The sequence below is a fragment of the Polypterus senegalus genome, chromosome 7 (genome assembly GCF_016835505.1).
Source record: "Polypterus senegalus isolate Bchr_013 chromosome 7, ASM1683550v1, whole genome shotgun sequence".
In the NCBI taxonomy this organism is placed as follows: domain Eukaryota; kingdom Metazoa; phylum Chordata; class Cladistia; order Polypteriformes; family Polypteridae; genus Polypterus; species Polypterus senegalus.
In genome coordinates this window covers 156,357,302-156,381,492 of record NC_053160.1, presented here as the reverse complement: position 1 = coordinate 156,381,492, position 24,191 = coordinate 156,357,302, and the positions used below count along the sequence as shown (strand labels likewise).

Here is a 24,191-nt window from a genome sequence, read left to right as displayed (position 1 = left end):
GCAGAGTTGCATTTGTACTAGATTTCCTCCATTTATAGACAGTTTGTCTAACTGTGAATTGATGAATACCCACATCTTTAGAGATAATTTACATATCTCAAAAACTCTTGTTCTACGGTGTTCTGTATTTCTGTTGATCAAGAAATAGTTCACATTAACAGATCCTTCTTGAGAAGAGCAGACTGTCCATAACCAAACTTTGTGTTTTCTTTTTTATAGGGCGGGGCAACTCCAAGCCACACCTCCTATTTAATCTCGTTAACTAGAGCTCCTGACTCCAATTAGCTTTAGGAGACGTCTTTAGCTGGGATGTCCACAGAATGTGTTTAGTTTTGACACAAGTTTGTTCTCTGGTTTGTGTGCTGTTAGTTTAAGCATATTGTGTTTGTCTGTTAGTAATGACCTATGGTGGATTTAGAAAGCATTCGGTCCCCTTCACTTTTTTCTCATTTGGCTTTATTGCAACCTTGTACTAAAATCATTTAAATTTATTTTTGTTCTCATCACGAAACAATCAATACTCCAGAATGACAAAGCAAAAATAGGATTTTAGAAATTTTTGCAGATTTATTAAAATAAAAACACGTTAAATATCTCATTGCCACAAGTATTTAGACCCTTTGCCATGACACTTGAAATTTGGCTCAGGTGCATCCCATTCCATATATCATGGCTGAGATGTTTCTTCACCTTGTTTGCTGTCCACCTGCGATCAATTCAATTGATTAGACATGATCAGGAAAGGCACACACCTTGGCATAGAGGGTCCCATAACTAACAATGTGTATCAGAGCAAAAACCAGACTGTGAGGTTGAAGGGATTGCATGCAGAAATTAGAGATGTATTGTGTCAAGGCACAGATCAAGGAATACTGCAGAAATATTCATGCAGCCCAGAATGTTCCCAAGAGCACAGTTTCCTTCATAATTCATAAATGGCAGAAGTCTGGAAGAACTATGATTGTTTTTAGTGCTGTCCACTCAGCCAAACTGAAAAATCCTGGGACAAGGTTCATGGTAAGAGAGGTGACAAAGAACCTGATGGTCACTCTAGCTGAGCTTTAGAGAATCAGGGTGGAGATTTGAGAAACTTCCTAAAGGACAACCATCACTGCAGCACTCTACTCACCTGGGCCTAATGAAAGACTGGCTGGATAGAAGCCTCTCCTCAGCAAAGGACACATGGGAGCCTGCTTGGAGTTTTCCAAAATTCACCTTAAGGACTCTCAGAGTGTGAGAAAAAATTACTTTCTAGTCTGATGAAACCAAGATTAGCATCATGTCTGAAGGAAATCAGGCACTGCTTATCAACTGTGCAACAGCAATACAGTGGTAAAGCATGGTGGTGGTAGTAGCATCATGCAATGAGGTTGTTTTTCAGTGGCAGGGAAAGGGGCACTAGACAGAGTTGAGGGAAAGCTGAATGGAGCAAAGTGCAGAAACATCCTTAATGAAAACTTGCTTTAGAATACTCTTCACCTCAGATTGGACTGAAGGTTCACCTTAAAAACAGGACAATGACTCTAAACACAAAGCAAAGACAACACCGAAGTGGCTGAATGACATCCAAAACTAGCTGTCCACCGACAGTCTCCATCCGACCTGAGAGAGCTGGAGAGATCTACAGAGAAGAATGGCAGAAAATCCCCAAATCCAGGTGTATGAAGCTTGTTGCACCAAAAAGTAATCGCTGCCAAAGGCGCTTCAATGAAGTACAGACTGCAAGGTCTGAATACTTTAGCTACTGTTATATATGAGTTTTATATATTTTTTTAATTTGCAAAAATTTATAACATCCTGAATTTGCTTTTTCACACTTACTTGATGTGGGGAAAATGGATGTAAATGAGTTTAGCATAAGGCTTTAACATACTGTAACAAAATGTGAAGGTGTCTGAATACTTTCTGAATCCACAGTACATTCATCCATCCATTCATCCATTATCCAACCCGCTATATCCTAACTACAGGGTCACGGGGGTCTGCTGGAGCCAATCCCAGCCAACACAGGGCGTAAGGCATGAAACAAAGCCCAGGCAGGGCGTCAGCCCACCGCAGACAGTATGTTGTTATAGTTACCATGTTATAGTTACTAGCATTATCACTGTGAAATTTTCACTTCCATGTTCAACCAATATGCAACACATCTCAGATCTATGGCACCATGTTGAACAAAAACTTATAGATATTTAGTGAAGGCACAGTATGATAGATAGATAGATAGATAGATAGATAGATAGATAGATATTGTTTGTAAATATACATACCCATACAAACACAGTCACAACATAGTCATCCCATTCCTTGCTAATTACCACCTTTCCTTCAATGCTAGGAGGTTAGGCAGGTACAGTGAAAAAAAAGGATTGACGTATCATTGTGCCTTTGGTCGATCCTTGTAAAGAAGCTTTAGGATGATCTTTACTGAAGAAGGAATGTACATAAAGTGCCACTGCTTTTTTTTCCTTTCACAAACTAAAACAACTGGATAACTATTCTTTCATCTACAGCAGTTTAAAGTTTGTGTTTAATGAGTAATTAATGCAGAAATACAAAGGGTTTTTTTTTCTTGCAGCTCTATTATCCGTTATCTTCAGGTAGCAGCTTGAGGAATTTATTAAGAATTTGAATTATCCATTCTTGCCGCTTGAGTTTTCCTGCTGAGGATTGTAAGAGAGCCTAATCTACTAAAGGGGGTGGGTGGTCTTCCAGTGCAGGGAACACTGGGTCTCCCCATCCTGTTTAGAGTTAACAGCCAAGTACTGAGTAGAAAGCTTTAGAGCCCTGCTAAACCCTATTTTTGATCTAGTATAGCACCTCTCAAAGTTCAGTCATGCCAAGAAAAGAAAAATGATTGTCAGTTTCTGTCTTTAGTTAAGCATCTTCAGAGGTGCAGAGCTCTGGTGTCTTTGGGAGATAATCCATAAGTGATTGCTGGCTTTGGGTGGGCCTGCAGGTCAGGGCTGTCTTAACTTATGGGCACAATGGGCACTGGCTTGGGGCCCCAGGGAGTATAGGGGCCCATGTTGTTTCTGATGCCTATGAATGTTTCTATTTTGTTGTCAAAGCAGGGGCTCTAGCATACTACTTTGCCTGGGGGGCTATGATGCTGTTAAGGTGCTCCTGCCTCAGGTTATATATTGATGAGATGTTAATGGGATGTGACCCTAATTTGTCTTCCTCCATTCTAAGGAAGCAGATGTATCAAAAGTTAGTGTGGTGTCAAACTTAATTGCCCATCACAAACTCACATTTCTGACTCCTCAATCACACTGGAGAACAGAACGAGAGGAAGGTGGCATCATGGCCTGTGGCTGCTCTCCAAGACCACTGAATCTTAATTTGCTATACTTTTGACCAGATTCTCACCAGTCCAGATGATGTATGCATCCTGTAACACGTGTTAACAGCACTAACCACCAAGACTAGTTTCTGGTATGACATGCATGGGGCATTGCAGCTTCCCAAACTCCCAAACACAAGTTCACAATACAGTCTTGGGTTTAAATACAATGCATTTATTTTAGACAGAACCTCCACAGGGTTTCAGTGTCCTTCTTTCTACACCACACAATAAGTTTCTTCTTCTACACTTCCCATGCAGTCTAATCCACCACCTCCTGACTCTGACCACCCAGTGGACAGAAGTGGCACATTTTATGCCAGACTCTGGAATACTTTTAATGTGAAGGAGGACGTTGCGGGTCAGGTGGAAGCCCCTGAAAGTAGCAGCAGCTCTCCCTGTTGGCATGCAGGGAACCCAGCAGTGCTGCCTCACGGGACTGCAACTCCCAACATGCACTGTAGGTATGTGAATGGGCATACTGTCCCAGGAATGCTGCCCTCCATTGTGGCAGGGGAACAAGTACTCTTGGAAAGCCATCCCCCCATCCATCCACTACACTAGCCTCCCTGCCAAGAAACGGCACAGGGGTTTATCCTGCCATCCATTACACTATTTTGGTAATTTACTATAAAATAAAAACAGGAGCAATGACTCTGCAGCTGGCTCAAATAGCAGGCCGAGGGTTAAACTTAATTGCTTGGTAATGTCCTCAGGCTTTTCTCTTCAGTACAAACATACGTCCATAAAAGTGAAGGTTTGATTTTATAACGTTTATTGTAAAACATTTATGATAATACTCATTATGACAGTTTCAGTATAAAATAAAGTTTGATTACACAGTGATGTTGTTTGCAGTATAAACTCACCGTGCAGAGGCGAATTGCCTTGTAAAAAACTATATAGTAATTGATTGTCTTTAAAACGTCTTTGTTGATTTTTATTTTTTTTAAATGAGTTCTGAACAAAAGGAAAGGGCAGCACCTTGGTATATAGGAGTGTAGCTGCCTCACTGTAAGGGGCCTGGCATTCATGCCTCAGGTTCTCCCTGTAGATGCTTCTGTTTCCTCCCACAGTCCAAGGGCATGCTGGGTAGGCGGACTGGCCATGTTAAATTGGTCCTGCCTAATGCCCAGTGCTTTCAGTGATATTCTCCAGTCACCCCGCAACTCTGCTCTGGATGGAGCGGGTTTCGGTAGTGGATGGAGGGATGGATGGACGTACAAAAGAAATGTCGGACCGATGGCTTTGTGAAGCATTTTTTAAACCTACTCAAGACTGCTTAATCCAGTTATTTTGAAATTGTATCATATACAGGCTTACTGCAGTGCACAGCAAAATAATTTGTAATTACACTCATATGGCAGCAAGAAGAAATGTACCAATCGTATTGTAAAGTACGGAAGCTCTGAACCGCACAGTGAAAAAAATTATGGGATAAACCTTATCTCGTACGTACATGAAAATATCTCGTACGTACGAGATGTTTTCACGTAAGTACGAGAAACTTTCACGTATGTACGAGATAAACTTAGATTAAAATATTACAAAAGTGTGCTTCGGGGCTTCCTAATTACGACCTTACCAAGGCCATGGCGCTTCAATTTGACGTCACTTCCAGCACTTGTAGCTCGGTAAAATAAAAAAGCAGATGGATGGGCTTTTATTTATTAAAGGAGTGTGGGATGGTTAGAGTTGGGTTTAACAGCAGCTTGCAGTACCTACGTCAGGTAATGTCCAGAACGTCAGTCACGAACTGCCCATCGTATACCCCGTTACACTATGGTTAAGATTAGGCTTGTGGGAGGGTAACGGTTTAGTTACGTGCTTTATGTTTACAGGTATTTGTCTGCACACTCATACGGAGCAACTGAACAGATTTGGTGTTTTTTTTTTTTTTTCCCTGGGAAACAATTCTGTGCGTACAACGTACCATCTCGTGCCCACCACTTACCATAGCCTGCGCACCAGGCACTTTTAAGGTCGCACCTGCCAATACTGCGTGTGCACCGCATTCTTTCAGATGAGCACCAAATGCCATTGCGTGATACTGTACATCATTTTCTGGAAATAGGACATATCACTGAACAGTCTGATGTTACAGTCCACAGAAATGAATATTGCCAAGTTTATAAAGGCAGGCTATGCATTCAAGCCCAGATCGTTAAATCCGCGAAGCAGCACCACTAGCCAATGCACTAATTTATAGTAAAAGGAAATTACATTAGTTAGCCATTTGCTTTCTAGCCCGCAGCTTGTTATTCCCACAAGTTACGAAAGGAATTCATATTTCACGTATTTAGTGTGTGTGAAGTTTACCCAGTTCAATGCGGGTTCACTAATTTAATTCTCTGGTAAACCTGGCACACTCGATCGCATATCTGAACTAATGAACTGTGTGATTTAACGTGCATCTAAAGAGTTAAATGGCAGGTAATACTTCCTTAGCCCAAACGTAAGAAAATTCATTGACTAACTTGCCCTGTTATCGGTGATGCGAAGAAGACACTTTCTTTCAGTTGACTGTGATATATAATATGCTCTCTAAAGAGTGAAATCGATTTGGATCTCTTTTATTTATATTATTTATATATACAGTGGTACCTTGGTATACGTCCTTAATCCATTCCAGATCCTTGGACTTATACCAAACAGGACTTATACCAAACAAATTTTTCCCATAAGAAATAATGGGAAAATGATTAATTCGTTGCCATGAAAAATAAAAACCTATTGTTATTGGCATATTATACATTGATGGGGTTGTATAAAATAATTTAAACACTGCTTAATACTAAAATACATAAATACAAAAGCAATTAGATGAAATAAATGAAAATGACTTGTCCGATAACGATGAGTTTAATTTTACTGCACAACAAAGGAGAACATTACAGCTCTTCTAAAGGAGCCTCTTCAGGTGATTGTGTAGCACTGCCGTTGTTCTTCTTCCAGCAGTCTTCAATCCAAATCCCTAAAGCAGATTCCATCCAGACTACTGCCTTATTACATACACTTACAACTCGTTTTGCACCCTGGTTAAAAGGACACTGCGGCCGTAGATCTTATATTCCTTTCCTACTTTTTAAATAAAAAGAATCGTAGCCTTCAACAAATCCAAAACGTTTACCTTTTCGGCAATCATTAACATCTTCCGTTTGCACTTGGGCACAGACCCTGAAGCAGTAGCAGGAGCAGATCGTTTTGGAGCCATAATGAAGGGCTTGACTATGCACAAAGATAAACACAAAAGAGCACAAAAGTTAACTCTTTACACAGCGAAACACGTTGATGCTGAATGAGCGAGACGACACTTCCTGGTTAACACTGCATTCAGCACACAGGAACTTAACTGCGTGCTCTGATTGGTTAGCTTCTCAGTCATCCGTCAATAGCGTCCCTTGTATGAAATCAACTGGACAAACCAACTGAGGAAGCATGTACAGGAAGTAAAAAGACACATTGTCCGCAGAACCCAAGCAGCGAAAAATCCGCGTTATATATTTAGTTATGCTTTCATATAAAATCCACGATAGAGTGAAGCTGCGAAAGTCGAGCGCGATATAGCGAGGGAATACTGTACAGGTTAAAACTTGGCCCTTTTTTTTGAAGGCGCGCGCCTGGTATACCACACGTGTTGTTCTAGCACATGAGTCGTATTCCAAACAAAGGTCGTATACCAAGCAAAATATTTCGCCTCTAAACAGGACGTATATCAAGTTGGACTTATTCCAAAACAGACGTATACCGAGGTACCACTGTATATATATATATATATATATATATATAATATATATAATATATTAGATATATTTTTGTTAAATGCAGTTGAATTTTGCCCAGACCAACCCGAGTATAGTACGTATGAGATGTTTTCACGTACATACGAGATACTTTCATGTACGTACGAGATAGTTTCACGTACGTATGAGATGTTTTCATGAGATGTTTTCACGTACGTACGAGATATTTTCACATACGTACAAGATAAGGGTTATCCCATAATTTTTTTTCACTGTGCGGTTCAGAGGTTCCGTAGTAAAGCAAATGACACTGTATAATAAAAAGATATACAAACCACTTACTGAGTTATAAAAAGTGCTTTATAAAACATTTTGAGACTGTATTTAGATTAAAAGGCGTGATATGAAATAAAATAATTTTAGGTTTTAGGAGTGGATGCACAGTCACAAGTTCCATGTGGTGCATTTGGTACACCGCGCAGGTACTTACATATGTGTGAGAATGATGAGATGTCCTTCATGAAATGACTTTGTCTGCATAGAACATTCAACAACTGAAATGAAATGTGATACAAGTGCAAATCCTGCAGTGGATGAGAGTGCGACTGGTGACGAATGAGCACTGGAGAAGTGGATTGGGTTTATTTTTATGTACAGTAGTCCTTGACTGTGTCATACTATTCAGTAATGTGGTATTAAATTACATTAAAAACATGTACAGTTTCAAATTATTGCAATATTTTATATTACAACCTCACATATAAAAATGGCATATAAATAGCCATTTTAATACTGGTGCGTGAAGTACACCATGCAAGTGCTTATGAGATGAGAAATAGTGCGAGTAATTAAGGGGTAATCCAGACTAGGGTCTCATTGGGTGGGTTTATGGTGCTGGAGCCTGACCCAGCTAGCACAGAGCACAAGGCAGGAACAAACCCTGGACAGGGCATCAGTCCAGCTCAGGGTGAACACACACACACACACACACAAATTACACGCTAGGGCCAATTTAACATTGCCGATGTCTTTGGACAGTGGGAGGAAATCCACGCAAACACAAGAAGAACATGCAGACTCCACGCAGGGAGGACCAGAATGTGAAACCTGGTCTTCTTACTACGAGGTGCCACCATGCCGCCCTAATGCCATTTCTTCATCTATTAATTCAGTTCAGTGGCTTCAAATTAATGGATCTGGGATATAGTAGGAAAACATTGTACAAGGGGTTTCCTCCCATATCTCAAAAACATGTAAATCTAAGACTCTTAAAGGTTACCCATATGCCATCCCAGCAGCTGTCACAGCAAAGCAGGAATTGATCCTGGAGACAATGCCAGTCTATCACAGGTGATACTCACTGAGATGGGGAGTATTTAGAGTTATTAATCAACCTCACCAGTATTGACTCTGGAATTGGAGGACAACAGTGTCAACCACAGTGCCCCTCTAAAGTCATTTATTTTACTGTAAATTCTGAAAGTTTATTTATTTACAAAAGTCAGTCAGTCAGGCATTTTCCAAACCACTATATCCTAACACAGTGTCACGGGGATCTCAGCCAGCACAGGACGCAAGGGAGGAACAAATCCCAAGCAGGACGCCAGCCCACCACAGGGCACACACACACACACCAAGCACACACTAGGGACAATTTAGGATCGCCAGTGCACCTAACCTGTATGTCTTTGGACTGTGGGAGGAAATCGGAGCACCCGGAGGAAACCCGCGCAGAAACGGGGTTATTAACAAAAGTTGAAGGTTAAATATTCTGTCGTATATCTCCCAGCATCCACTGACAGTGGCTGATTACCGATCACAGACAGTGAATACCACACCACACATTAAATACAACATCAAGAAACACTCGAGAAGTCTTCAGTATAAATGGCAATGGAGTAGCCTTCTAACTAGTAGACAAAAATTATCTCTAAATCTTCCTGTATCTTTACATTACATTGTATGTGTGTCATTACGTAGTGAAGTGCTTTAATGGTGTTCACTATGAAAAGGCTAATAACTTTGTAAAACTCTTTATGATTGTGTGTGCTGCAATAAGGAGTTTCTGCATTGATACAAAAAGCTGCTCTATAAGTTGTTATGGGAAGGGACTGAGTACACCGTTAACTCTCAAAGGCGCTGAACGGTTTCTGATTCTCTTCATTATAAAAGACTGCATGTAAAGGAAAAGACTGATCAGATAGTAATGAAATTTGTCAAAGTGTTTACTATGAAAGGCACATTCTTCTCACCTTTAAAGCCCTTCATGGGTTAGCCCCTCATTTTCTGTCTGAGCTGCTGCTTCCTTACACTCCTGCCCATGCATTAAGATCATCGGACGCTAACTTAATCACAGGTGGGTAACTATGGGGGTCAGAGCTTTCAGTGTGATAGCCCCTAAAATTTGGAATTCTCTCCCTCTCAGCCTTCGCAAGGAAAAATCTATTATTCATTTCAAACTTCTGTTAAAAACACATCTTTTCAATGAGTATTATTTTTTTTTGTATGTAATTTTTACCGTCATGTTAATGTATTTATTGAATTGTAAAGTGTCCCTGAGTGTATGAAAGGTGCTACATAAATAAAACTTATCATTATTATTACAACTAAAAGAAATTGGGGTTATCTTAAGAACATAAGAAATTTGACAAATGAGGGGAGACCATTCAGTCCATGAAGGCTGTTTGTTTAGCTAATAGCTAACAACAACAACATTTATTTATATAGCACATTTTCATACAAACAAAATGTAGCTCAAAGTGCTTTACAAAATGAAGAATCCAAAAATAGAAGACACAATAAAAAATAAAAATAAGTCAACATTAATTAACATAGAATAAGTAAGGTCCGATGGCCAGGGTGGACAGAAAAAACAAAAAAAAAACTCCAGAGGCTGGAGAAAAAAAATAAAATCTGCAGGGATTCCAGACCATGAGACCACTCAGTCCCCTCTAGGCAAGCGGTCTCAATACCTCATCCAGATACTTCTTAAAGGTTATTGTGTATTCTCCTTCATCTACACGACTTAGTAGTTTGTTTCAGATTCCTACAACTCTTTGTGTAAAGAAGTTCTTTTGGTCTCGAGTCCTAAATGCCCCTAATTCCACTTATGTCCTTGAGTATATGATGTACGTTTAAGCTGAAAGAATTCTGTTGTATCTGCTGTAATAATGCCTTTTAAGGATTTTGAAGACCTGGATTAGGTGCCCACGTAGTCTCCTTTGCTCGAGACTAAACAGGTTTAATTCTCTGAGTCCGACACAGTAGGACATGTCCTTAAGTCTCAGGATGCACCTGATCGTTTTCTCTGCACCGCTTCAAGTGCTGTTGCAGCTGCTGCTGTGTCTTTCTTGTAGCGTGGAGTCCAGAACTGCACACAGAACACCAGATGTGGCCACACTAATACATTATACAGGTATAGCCTGAGTGTAACATCCTTCGAAGGACCCTCTTTTGGTATAAAGTTGTATAATTTACAAATATGTTCATTAAATTAAAGTTTTTAGGCAATGGAATGGGCAGAAAACATCCCATTTAAACAATTCTGCTCATTTTTTTACTCAGGGTTTTGAGTAATTTCAATGCTGGCTTGGTGATGTTGAGGAGATGATTTCGATCATTTCCTTTATCTTAGTTTTTTGAGGATCCAAACCCTCTCCATTAGTGCACTGAGTTGCTAGTCTTGCTCTCTCCATTTCTGAGTTAAGCATCTGCATGACAGGCGTCTCTCTATGAACTAACTTTAAGTCTGTTTCTTTATTTTATTATCGGGTTTATTTCTGGTGATTGATCCTAAAAAATATTCCAATTGCAGCTCCTACATTTCCTTGACAGGTGTTGGCAGTAAATAATGAAGTAGCGTCTTCTCCGTGAAAGCTTGGCTCCTTTCCTTTTGGATACACAGGATAGCAACATGGTGGTATCAGGTAGCCTGTGAAGTAAACGCCTTTCTGGTGGCCACACAGCAGTAATCACACCAAGCTGACATATTGAAAGCTGCTTGTTGATGTTCTGATAATAAAAAACCACGGATGTGGCCAGTGTACTAAAATTAACCTCAACCCACAGACCAGCAACTGGAACAGATGCTTCCATACTCAAGAATTCTCTCGTTTAGTTTAATTCTTCAGTTAATTAGCATTTAAAAATGATGCTTAAAATACTGTACTTTAAACTTGCTTAGTACTTTTATCAAATGTAATAAATTATGGCCTGGGGTTATTCACAGGCAGATCCTGAAATCCCCAATTTAAGTCAACAAGGCCAAGTGTGTTTAAAATAACTGATTTAATATAACACAATATAAAAGACATAAGAGTACAGGGTTTAGTGGATATAAAGCAATAGGGAAAAATAAACCTTACAGCCATCTGGGACTAACTACATTAAGGTCACTTGTGATGCCCGGTGCAGCAGCCCCTTGCACAAAGCTTGAACTACTGGCACCTGTAGTCATAAATGAGCAACCAGTGTGAGAACACAGAGAGATACAGAAACAAAAATGTCTTTAGAAAAAATACAAAAGCTGTTTAGTTTACATGTGCCCATTTACAGTCTTGTGCCACACAAGAAATTACTAATAAAATCAGTCTTTGTACAGTGATACAACCAAAAAGTAAAGTGCAGTTATAAATGAAAAATAATAAAACAAAACCCTAACCCTAATCCTAACCCTCAGAATTGCTCAAGCCAAAGAGACTTCACTTAGCTCCTCGTCAGGTTAAGATAAGACCTGCTCGGACCACCAGTTTACCATACTGCCTCTGTTCTCAGGACTTTCAGAGGACTTTGTTTGAGTTTGTGTTTTGTGAGCGGTTGCTCATGGAGTCCCGAATGAAGCACATCACTTGCATTGTGAGGGAGCGTCAGTTACGTCTCTACAGCCATGTATCTTGATTCCCTGAGGGTGATCTGGCTCACATGATCCTCATTGCTGAGGACTTAAGTGGCTGTACCAGGCCCAGTGAATGCCCACATAACACATGACTGTAGCAGATAGATGGTCATTTCTGGAAGGTAGGACTGGCTGGAAGTCTACCTGAGGGGTTGCCAACCAGGACCCCGAGCTGTTGGGTCATGTGTTGGGTGTGGTAATGCGCTGTACCAGTGCTTGCTCCCCAACCTTACATGACCTGACCTGTATTTACTCAATGCAACTTATAACAGCCAAGTGAAAGACATAATAACAAATTAATAAAAAAACAGAATCACTGAGATGGTTAAAGGATCACCTTGTAAACTCAGTCAGGTATAACTAATCACCTTCTCCATTGCACACCAAGCTAATCGGCTTCCACCTGTGATCAACTGTAATCCTTGTAATCCGTTCAGCTATTCCTAGAGCATTCCAGTGCTTGGTAGTACAACTGAAGGCAAACAATCAACTATGGGTGTCAAAAGATCTCATTGATAAAGTTATGGACAGGCACAAGTCAGGAGATGGATACAACAAATTTCACAGGCTTTATCAATCCCTCAGAGCACAGTGAAGTCCATAATTAAGAAGAGGAAAGTCTTTGGTACTACTAGGACCCTACTCAGATCAGGCCATTCCATACAAACTGAATGGAAGAGCATGGAGGAAACTGGGCAGAGAGGCCAGTGGCAAATTTGAAGCAGTTACAGGAATTTGTGACAAAAAGTGGTTATTGTGTGCATGAGACAACAGTCTCAGAAATGCTCCACAATTGTGGTTTGTATGGGTGGATTACAAGATAAAAGCCACTTCTCAAGAAAGACCACATTAAGCCTGCCAAAATGCACCTTGAAGATTCTGAGGCCAAAGGGAAAAAGATGTTATGGTCACGTGAGACTAAAATCAAACTAATTGGCCTCAACGCCAAATGGTATAACTGGTGGAAAACCAGAACAGCTCACCATCCAAAACACACCATACCTACAGTAAAGCATGGAGGTGGTAGCATCGTGTTATGGGGGTGTCTCTATGCAGCAGGAACTGGGACACTTGTCAGGGTAGAAGGAAAAATGGATGTGGCAAAATACCATCAAATTCTTGAAAAAAACCTGCTGCCCTATGCTGGAAAGTTGTCAATGGGAAGGAGGATGACCTTCCAACATGACAAAGACCCGAAGCGCACAGCAAAGTTGACCATACAGTGGCAGAAAAAAGTGGCCTAGACAGAGCCTGGACTTAGACCCAATTGAAAATCTGTGGAATGATTTGAAGATTGCAGTCCACCAACATTCACCATCCAATCTGACTGAGCCTGAGCAGTTCTGGAAAGACGAGGGGGCAAATATTGAAGAGTCTAGGTGTGCAAAGTTCATAGAGAAGTATAAACGCAGAGTCATGGCTGTAATCAAAGCAAAAGGTGGTTCCATAATGTATGGGCGTGATGGTCATCCTTTAACCATCTCAGTGATTCTGTTTTTTTATTTTTAATTTGTTTTCTGAACTGTTGCTATTATACTGTATCTTTCACTCGGCTGTTATACGTTGTTGCATTGAATAAATCCAGCTGGAGCAATATTTATTTTGAATCTTCATTTCTGGCTGTAAAGGAACAAAATGTGAATATGTTGAAGAGGGGGATTTCTTTTCTAAACCCACTGTATGTACAAGTTGTCAGATTCTCAGATGGGAGCACTGACTTGGTGTCCACGTATCGTTTTTTTGTTTCTTTTGTAGAGTTTTATCTTCTGTCCTCCGAGATTAACCTCTATAACTTGATTGTGTGGGGTTGAGGTGGGTACCAACATATATTTTTAATAAAAAATTGATGGCCAAAAAGAAAAACAATGTGGATTAAAGTAATGTTTGTTTTTTAACTGGACATCACCACATGGCACACATGATTAGAGATGATTTTCCTCCACATCTACTTGGATTACTACAGCACTAGTAGTGGAGCATGAAGAGAAGAAAAAAGAAAAAAAAGGCAAAGCAATTTATCTAATCCTACATATGTCACTACCCAAGCATGACTTATCCGCCACCCCCACTATTGTTAACAAGAAATATTTGCGTCCAGAAACTCTTGTCCTATCTTCTGTTCCCATTTGTTTGGGAATGTTAGCGCTGGAGGCCACATCTCTCCTGATAGCTTTTTCTTTGAATACAAACGTATCTTGCAATTTCACCCCGTGATACCATGCAAGCCACTCTCCTTTTGCTAATTTGATACTTCGTGCATTCTTGCCTTCCTGGCACAAGTAACACACTTTTGTTTAAACATTTTTCCTCTATTTTCTTTCTCTGTTTAACCTTAAGTCATACTATTGATTTTGTGCCTGTATGGCTGGAAAAAACACAAACCACTAAGTCAAGACTCTCTCTGTATTTTAAGTTGTTTTCCTTAAATTTGAAGCTGCTTAGTTTCTTCTGCAGCTGATTTATACTCAGGACAGTTCTGTGCATCCATGAGTACACACAGAATACCTTACAAGTCAGCACCCCTGGAGCTCCATAATGCTTACAGAGCCTTGTGCAGTGAGTATTTACTAAACACTCATAAGCCAGGTAGCATGGTGGTTGGTGCAGGTGCCTCACACATTCAGGTCGGGGTTTATAACGTTAGAGCCCTGAGCGTGGGTATCTAAACTGAGACCCTACATGAGGGACACTGTCACCTAGAATGGTGGGGGATGAATTGCTCCCCTGCTAGTTCTTGACATCTTTGGGCATCTCAATCAGGACAGGAATCATAAGGCGTCCCTGCCGGGTATTGCCCCCACTTATTCTATCCTTCTGTAATGGCATCCCAGCTGTGTAAGGAATTTGTCTCCATCCTGGGCGTTACACCCACTCATCCTCTGGGGCATCTACAACAGCAACATTTATTTATATAGCACATTTTCATACAAAAAAATGTAGCTCAAAGTGCTTTACAAAATGAAGAATAGAAAAATAGAAGACACAATAAAAAATAAAAATAAGTCAACATTAATTAACATAGAATAAGTAAGGTCCGATGGCCAGGGTGGACAGAAAAAACAAAAAAAAAAAAAACTCCAGACGGCTGGAGAAAAAAAAAATCTGCAGGGATTCCAGACCATGAGACCGCCCAGTCCCCTCTGGGCAATCTACCTAACATAAATGAAACAGTCCTATTTGTATTTAGGGTTCTCATGGAAGGACTTGATGATGATGGTCACGTAGACTTATGGCTTTCAGTCCATCAATGTTGGTGCATCATGATGCTTTGAGTAGGTGGTGGTGGCACAGGCCGCCACCACAAAGAAACTGGAAAAAGAAACAGAAGAGAGAGTAGGGGTCAGTACGGATTTTAGAGCCACTGTGAATAGTCATTGTGATGAATTGAACATACAGAGTATCAGGATTAAGTTAAAGTGAAGTTATGAGAAGGCCATGTTAAAGTAATGTGTTTTCAGCAGTGTTTTAAAGTGCTCTACTGTATTTGCCTGGCGAATTCCTATTGGCAGGCTATTCCAGATTTTAGGTGCATAACAGCAGAAGGCCGCCTCACCACTTCTTTTAAGTTTAGCTTTTGGAATTCTAAGGAGACACTCATTTGAGGATCTAAGGTTACGATTTGGAAAATAAGGTGTCAGACATTCCGATATATAAGATGGAGCGAGATTATTTAAGGCTTTGTAAACCATAAGCAGAATTTTAAAGTCAATTCTGAAAGACACAGGTAACCAGTGTAGCGACATCAAAACTGGAGAAATGTATTCGGATTTTCTTTTCCTATTTAGGATTCTAGCAGCTGCATTCTGCACTCGTTGCAAATGATTTATGTCTTTTTTGGGTAGTCCTGAGAGGAGTGCGTTACAGTAATCTAGTCGACTGAAAACAAAAGCGTGAATTAATTTCTCAGCATCTTTCAATGATATAAGAGGTCAAACTTTTTCTGTGTTACTTAAGTGAAAAATGCTGTCCTAGTGGTCTGATGAATATGCGATTTAAAATTCAGGTTACAGTCAACAGTTACCCCTAAGTTCTTTACTTCCGTCTTAACTTTTAATCCTAATACATCAAGTTTATTTCTGATAACCCCATTGTATCCATTATTGCCAATTACAAAAATTTCAGTTTTCTCTTTATTTAGTTTGAGAAAATTACTATTCATCCATTCAGAAATTCCAGTAAGACATTGTGTTAGTGAATCGAGAGAGCATTTTTTCTCCCACAACCCCAAAAGATGAATGAGTTTGGTTAATTGGTGATTCTGAATTTGCCCCTGTGGGTGTGTATTAGTAGGTCTGCAATGGACAGGCGTGCTGTCTAGGGTTTCTTTCTGTGAATTCCAGCCCTCTGTGACCCTGAATTGAATTAAACAGGTTTGAGAACGAATGTCTGTGTGTAGACACTACTCCTAACAGCATGTCCTGCCATCAGGAGAGAAAACTGTAATATTGGAGTGCACAGAGAAAATGGATAAAAACTTGTATGCTTACATGTGTCATTATATACATTGTAACCGCAAGGGGGCGCCACTGAGCACCAACCCACAGACACAGTAATGTCCAACTGGGTTTAAATAAATGATACATATTTAAACAAAGCAACCTTACAATAATCGTCCACCAAAAAATCAATCAGCAATACAGTAATCCCTCCTCGATCGCGGGGGTTGCGTTCCAGACCCCCCCGCAATAGGTGAAAATCCGTGAAGTAGAAACCATATGTTTCTATGGTTATTTTTATATATTTTAATCCCTTATAAACTCTCCCACACTGTTTATAAATATTCCCCGCAGAGTTATACAGCATAATCCCTTTGTATTCTCTTAGATATTAGGTACGATTCATTGAAATTATGTATATAAACACACTGTTTATATACAGTAAAACCTAAATATTATTTTAAAGATATTGAGTGTCTCCGATATCACATATGTTACAGCCATTACGATAGACAGGCCACCAGCAATAAATACGTACAATGCAACAAAAATAGTATACAGTAAATGTGTGTACAGTGACACTAAACGTGACGTACATGTACTGAGTACTGTTAGTAGAAAATTAATTATGGTTACTCACCAACAATGACACAATGACTTGTCCGATAACAATGAGTTTTATTTTACTGCACAACAAAGGAGAGCGTTACAGCCCTTAAAGGAGCCACTTCAGGCGATTGTGTAGCACTGCCGTTGTCCTTCTTCTGGCAGTCTTCAATCCAAATCCCTAAAGCAGATTCCATCCAGACTACTGCCTTATTACATCCACTTACAACTCATTTTGCACCCTGGTTAAAAGGACACTGCGGCCGTAGATCTTATATTCCTTTCCTACTTTTTAAATAAAAAGAATCGTAGCCTTCAACAAATCCAAAACGTTTACCTTTTCAGCAATCGTTAACATCTTCCGTTTACACTTGGGCGCATGGCCCCTGAAGCAGTAGCAGATCGTTTTGGAGCCATAATGAAGGGCTTGACTATGCACAAAGATAAACACAAAAGAGCACAACTCTTTACACAGCGAAACACGTTGATGCTGAATGAGCGAGACGAGACTTCCTGGTTAACAATGCATTCAGCAAGCAGGAACTTAACTGCGTGCTCTGATTGGTTAGCTTCTCAGTCATCCGCCAATAGCGTCCCTTGTATGAAATCAACTGGGCAAACCAACTGAGGAAGCATGTACAGGAAGTAAAAAGACACATTGTCCACAGAACCCGCGAAGCAGCGAAAAATCCGCGTTATGTATTTAGTTATGCTTTCATATAAAATCCGCGATAGAGCGAAACCGCGAAAGTCAAAGCGCGATATAGCGAGGGATTACTGTACACAATTCAGTTGAATTCTTCCTCCAAGAGTGTCAAATGCTGCCTCCCGACTCTGACTCACTGATGTGAGGCGGTGGGCTCCTTTTAAGGTAGGCCTGAGAATACTTCCAGTACCACAGTGTGTCCTTTAAGAAGCACATTCAGGTCATATGAAAACCAGGGAGGTCCTCCCCCAACAGCACCCAGGGACCTCAACAGGGTTTAGAATTCTAGGGCATGGTTAGTGGGAAACAATGGTTTATATGTTACAAATTTTATTATTTCATGTTTGCTGTATTCTGAAAAGTGCATATTATCGTAAATAATGTTTTGTTATAAAGGATTTGGTACTGAAAAGTGTACACCTGTGGTGCACAAAAAGACCCCAGACCAGACCATCTCCATGCTTGCAGTAACACAGACTATGAGAAAGAGCAGGGAAACATTTGATTCAAGTTCTTAATGGCGCACACAGTGTACACGCTCAGGCAGGTGGACTTCGACAGTATTCAATAATATCTAATTCATCTGAGAAAGACTCTGGGATCATCTGGAGGGTATCACTGGAATATCCCACAGTATCCCAAAGACACATTTCAGGAATGCTTTCATGAATAAGAACCCCAGTTGCAATGCAGCTGTCATCCATTTTAAAAGTTTTGACCCACCAGTGCCAGGTAGTTTACATGACACTGATCCATCACAGATTGTATTTTAAGTCTGTTTCTTTTTGTGGAGATTTCTACAAAAACTGCCTTGTCAAGAGTGTTTAACCTGGTGGTAAAGAATCAAGTGTCTTGATGAATGAATCAAGTGTCATTGCCCACTCTCTCTGGGTAAAATGGGCAAGGAGTTTTTATGATTTGATCACATGGTATAAAAGGTCAGTTGTGATTAGCAATCTTTAGTGTGTATGGATTGAGCACAAATTGATCACCCAACATTGTCAGTCACAGGTAAAGTTTTGACCACAACAGTGCCTTTACATTTATTTGCTTAGAAGGCGATTTTTTCCAAAGCGACTTGCAATCGAGGCCAGCATAATTGAGGAACATCAGTCTAGGGACTGTCTTGAACAAGGCTTGCAGAACAAATTACAAATGTTGGTCACCATAAGTGAGGGGCTATAAAGCTAGCATAACCAAATCTTATCAGTTAACAATATGGCGGGTATTCACCAAGCAAAAAACATTCTTAAACAAATTGACGGATATTCACAGAACAGTGGGGATTTTCAGTTGCTTCTTAAACACGTTGAGGGAGAGAGCAGTTGGGATGGATGTGATCAGCTCTTTCCACCAACTATGCGCTACACATGATGAGAGTCTGGATTGAGATATGATACCACACAGGTGCTGTTCACTTGCAAACCTGAATGGGTGAGAAGCTCCTCACCAGTGTCTCCACACATGCAGGTGCCGATCCATTGACTATTCTGTAGGAAGGCATCAAGGATTTGAACTTAAAGTGTTCTGCTCCAGGGAGCCAATGTCATGTCCTGTCTTGGCTGATTTAATACAAGATGACCCGCTACATTTTGGACCATCTGAAACAGGTGGATGGTATATGGCACTCCTCCTGCAAGTCGTGAGTTGCAGTAATCCAGATATGACAAGACCAAAGTCTGCAACAGATATTGTGCTGCATATCCAGTCAGATAAGGTCTGATTTTGCTGATGTTATACAGAGCGAATCTGCATGAATGAGAGACATTTGAAATGCGGTCAGATAAATGTAAATGCTCATCACCTCAAGGTTGCGTACTGACTTGGCAGGTGTTAGTGACAATTAGCCAAGCTGTACAGAGCTGGGGAGTTGAGCAGACTGGCTGGCAGGGATAACAAGAAGATTGAACTGTAGATTGTGGCACTTCATCCAGGCTGAAATATCTGGAAGACATGCAGAGATTCTAGTTGATACTGTGCTGTCCACAGGAGGTAACAACAGGTTTCGCTTTGTGTCGTTAGCATGGCACTGATATGAGAAACCATGCGATTGGATGATGAGGCCTAGTCAGGTGGTGGTACAGTGGCATTTGCACAAGTATCATGATAATCATGGTTAATGACAATGTCTTCACAGTTTCTTGTAAGCATAAACTTGGCAAGATGAGCTGATCATTGAGTAGAGCAACCAGGTGTTTCTCAGGACTTAAGGACATGGCCTATTCTGATGGAATTGGAGAATTAAACTTATTTAGTCTTGAGCTGAGGAGACTGCCAGGGGACCTAATACAAGCCAATAAAATCCTCAAAGACATTGATAAAGTAGGTCTAGTAGTATTCGTTCAACTTAATGCTAAACCACATGCTTGAGGATATCAGTGGAAGTTAAGGGGAAGAACATTTAGGACTAAAACCAGGAAGGGCTTCCTATACACAAAGAGTTGTGAGAATCTGGAGCAAACTACTGAGACATGGAGTTGAAGTAGGAACCTTGACAACCTGTAAGAAGTATCTGGGTGACATATTGGGACAGTTTAGCTATTAGCTAAAGAGGCAGGCTTGATGGACTAAATGGTCTTCTCTCTTTTGTCAATTTTCTTATGTTTGTTATGTTACAACGATCCTAGCCGTTTATATTCAGTGTCCCAAATACAAAATGGCATTTTTCCCAGGTAATGTTGTAAGTGAGCATTATTGCTATGCAAAGTCAAAGTTGTGAGCTTTTTTATACATTAATGAGAACAATCCTTGGGACAACATGAGTTTGCTACTGTGTTTTCAACTAACTCATCAGATTTTTGATGAAGAAAAACAAGCCACTCCAAACTGTGACTTCCAGATTTTTAGCTGAAATGACGTGCCTTTGTGACTGACTGAAAGAGAATTCAGAGTACTGTAGCTCTGGTGGCTATAAAAGTGATTTGGGGGGACTGAGCAGCAGAGGTGGAAGGGCAGACAAGCTGCCCTCCCTGATAGGTAGGAATACCTGTTGAACAGCTAGGCCTAAACAAAGTCCCCAGGCCTTCATTTATCGCATGCTTGTGTTGACCCTTTGTTTTCCAAATTTGAGTTTCTGTATTCATGTAAAAATTGAGAAGACCAGTTGGTGGTACAGGGTGCTAAGTCATTTGGGTGTGCCCTGCCAAACACGATTGTCTTCAAGCCTGTGGCATATAATAATGACTTTCTGGCACAGAACTTGGACACAGCAGGATTTATTTTTCTCTATTTTGTTTACCTAGCTCCATGTCTTTATTTCCTATAATAGAACTGTCAATGTATTATGTGTTATATTTTTTTGATTTTCTTTCTCTGGTGTGATTTAATTTTAATGCCAGCCACTTTGTTCTTCTTTCTTCTTGTACAGTATTGGCTGGATCCAGTGAAAACTCTTGCTGAACACAAAGACTTGATAAACAGTAAGTGCTTCCTTGATTTTTCAATCAATATGTGAAATAAAAATTTAATGCTGTACTCTTCCACAAAGCAACTTTTCATATTTTCATGAAACCTTGACCTTCCACATTTCCCAAATGCACAGTATTCATCGAGGCTTCGTGTAACTTGCTGCCCACTTGTAACAGAAACATTAAAAGAAAGTCAGTTTGCATATCAGCATAACGTATGCAGTGGGCATAAATAGCTGTGTCCCTTCAAGGTTTTATTTTATGAAATGCTTTCTTATTGCACTTCGAATTACAATGAAAGTTAAATCAGAAACATGATGAAATAAAACCTGCTATCCTTTCAGTTAACATTTAACAGATGGTAGTACGGTGTTGTGCATGCTACATACAGTGTTTATAAAGTATCCACCCTGCTTGGAAGTTTTCACTTTATATTATTTTATAATTGACACAGTTGATTTCATTTGGATTTTTTGACACTGGTCAACAGAAAAAGACTTTTTAATGTCAACATAAGAAAAGATCTCTGCAAAGTAGCCACAATTAATTACAAACATAAAACGCAAAATAATGGATCACAGAAGTATTCACCCCCTTTAATATCGCAAACTTAAATCTTTGCGGGTGCAGTGAATTGGTTTTTGAAGTCATATAATTGGTTCACTGGAGACCCCCTGTCTCGGGTTTCCATTGTTTGTAGTCTAAATTCTTTTTTCTCTGAAAGGTCCAACTTGTGGTAAGCCGCTATGACGGCCTAACGTACACAATGAAATCAAAAGATCACTCCAAGCAACTCTGGGAAAAAGAAATTGAAAAGCACGAGTCGGAGATAAAAACAAGAAAATATCACAGTCTCCCTTTGTCTTCATGAGTCTTCTCCAATTCCACTCTCCTCTCACATCCCAGTTCATGCATATGACTCTAAACTGGCTGGTGTGAGTGTGCCCTGTAATGACAGACTCCCTGCCCAAAATTAGTCCCTGCCCAATACTGCTTGGATAGGCTTTAGCTTATGATCCTGCAATGGAATGAATGGAATATTAAGTTTGAAAGATTAGAAAATTATTCAATTAATCATTTAAATAATAACGTTTTAACAGAAGGTTCATTCAGTACTCTTAAGTAACAAAACCTGTCAGAATCTGCCATCGTCATCTCCTCTTGAGCAGCAGAGGAGAAACTTAAGCCCATGTTACATCAGATGACATTTCCAGCAATTTTCAGTCATAGTCTTCATTTACACAATCTTAGAGGGTCGGAAGGTCACCAGCGGTAAAGTAACATGAATCCGATCGCCTAATGTGACATACCCAACAGAGACAGAGACCAACTAGTCTGCGACTCACTCCAATAAAATCAAACCGGTTTTATTTTCTCTTTAGTCAGAGCGGCAGGTTGTATGCATGCAGGAGAGCTGACAACCAATGAATGCTCAATCAGAAGTACAATTTACTTAATACAGAGAAAAGGAAGAAGGAACTTGTATGTTTAGAACCTCACAAACAAAAGAGAGGCTTGTCTTTCTGTTGTCTTCTGTTTTATCATCTAAAAATTAATGGAAAAAAGAAAAAAAAGGTCAGAGACTTTGGCTGAACCTGTCATATGTGTTCATCTGTTAACCCGTTGTATGGTGCTAGCTCCATCAAGTGGCTTAAGACCTCACAAACAGAAGATGTCTTGTGATTTACAATCCATAATAAAATGGAAAAAGGACCAAAGTGCTGCTGAATTTGCCACCACTATTAACCCTTTGTACAGCGTCAGCTATGTCAGGCAGCATGCTATTGGCTGTGTGGGAAAGGGACAAGCACAACTGTTCTGGATGGTCAGCACGTAATCATCATATGTGGCATAGCAAACGATTTTCAGTCATTTAAATTGACATGGGATGGCAACAGTATCAGTGATGGTAGTTTGTTGATCTGGCATACCCCACGACTAGAAGGCATATAATGTGACATTGGCTTCAAAGATATAAAGAGATGAGCCCATGCTGAATTACTCAAACTGCTAATAAATGGCACGTGATCCGAGCTGGTGCATGGTGGGAAAAAAATGATGGTGCCTGCTGTGAAATCATCTTATTCTTTATACATGTGTGTGTACCCTTTGACGGATCTGGCCTTTATTTTCCATAGTTGCTCTCTAGGACCATCTGGGCAAGACAGACTACTTTGGAACCCAAAATCTTGACCCTGTTTGTCCCAGTAGGTTTTTATTTTCCCAGCAATGCCTTCTGCTAGCCCAGAGCAACTAAAACATCCAAGCAGATTGAAGCCAGACTAGCAGACAAAGTGACTAGAACTTAACATTAATTATCTGGGCAACACGTGTGCTGCTTCTATTTACAGTAAATAAAAAGGAGTATTTTTTGCTTTTGCATGTTGGTACTTTGTGAGGTCTGATTAAGAGTGGAAGTGCAGTGCAACAGTAAGGAGAATCAAAGGGTCGTTGCTTAATTCCTGCTTTGTCTGTTTTTCTTCATAATGTAAGCGCTATGAACTGTCCAGCTTGAACTACAAAGTCAAGTCAGACATGCCAATATTCATGGTTACAGCCCAGGAGTTACTGCAATTCTAGAATCCAATCGCAAATTAACAAATTCTCCATTTTCAGGGGGCAGAGACATTGACAGATAGGCAGTGTGGATGACAGGTGGGGCAGCTAGCAATAACAACAGGGTCACCATTTAAAAACATAAAGCTTTGCTGGGAATGCTGGATATGTCTACTATATATATATATATATATTATATAAAAATCTTGGGTTGAGACGTGATCATCTCGGAGAGACAATTTGAAGACTACTTGCACGTCACCCCCTACTTACAAACAATTTCTCAGAGACACTTTAATGTCCCATGAGACAGGAAAATGAGAGAAAAGAACAGCTGCTGTACGGGCTTTTAAATGATCGACACGCAGCGTGACCTGTAGATCTTGCAGCATGGCAGCAGCAGCTTCTGTACCAGGCTTTTAAATGATCGATGCATAGTGTGACATGCAGAACACGCAGCTCGGTAGCAGCAGCTGATCCGTCCGCATCTCCTTAGTGAG

General features: G+C 40.2%; 1 protein-coding gene across 2 annotated transcripts in view; it reads left to right on the top strand.

Annotated features, from left to right (window-relative positions):
- epb41l4a (erythrocyte membrane protein band 4.1 like 4A) overlaps positions 1-24,191 on the top strand; it is a 486,901-nt gene that overhangs the window by 235,152 nt on the left and 227,558 nt on the right. For both annotated transcript variants that reach the window (XM_039759425.1, XM_039759424.1), the window contains exon 4: positions 21,096-21,147. In XM_039759425.1, the coding sequence (XP_039615359.1) occupies positions 21,096-21,147 (52 nt within the window). The remainder of the gene's footprint in view (positions 1-21,095; positions 21,148-24,191) is intronic.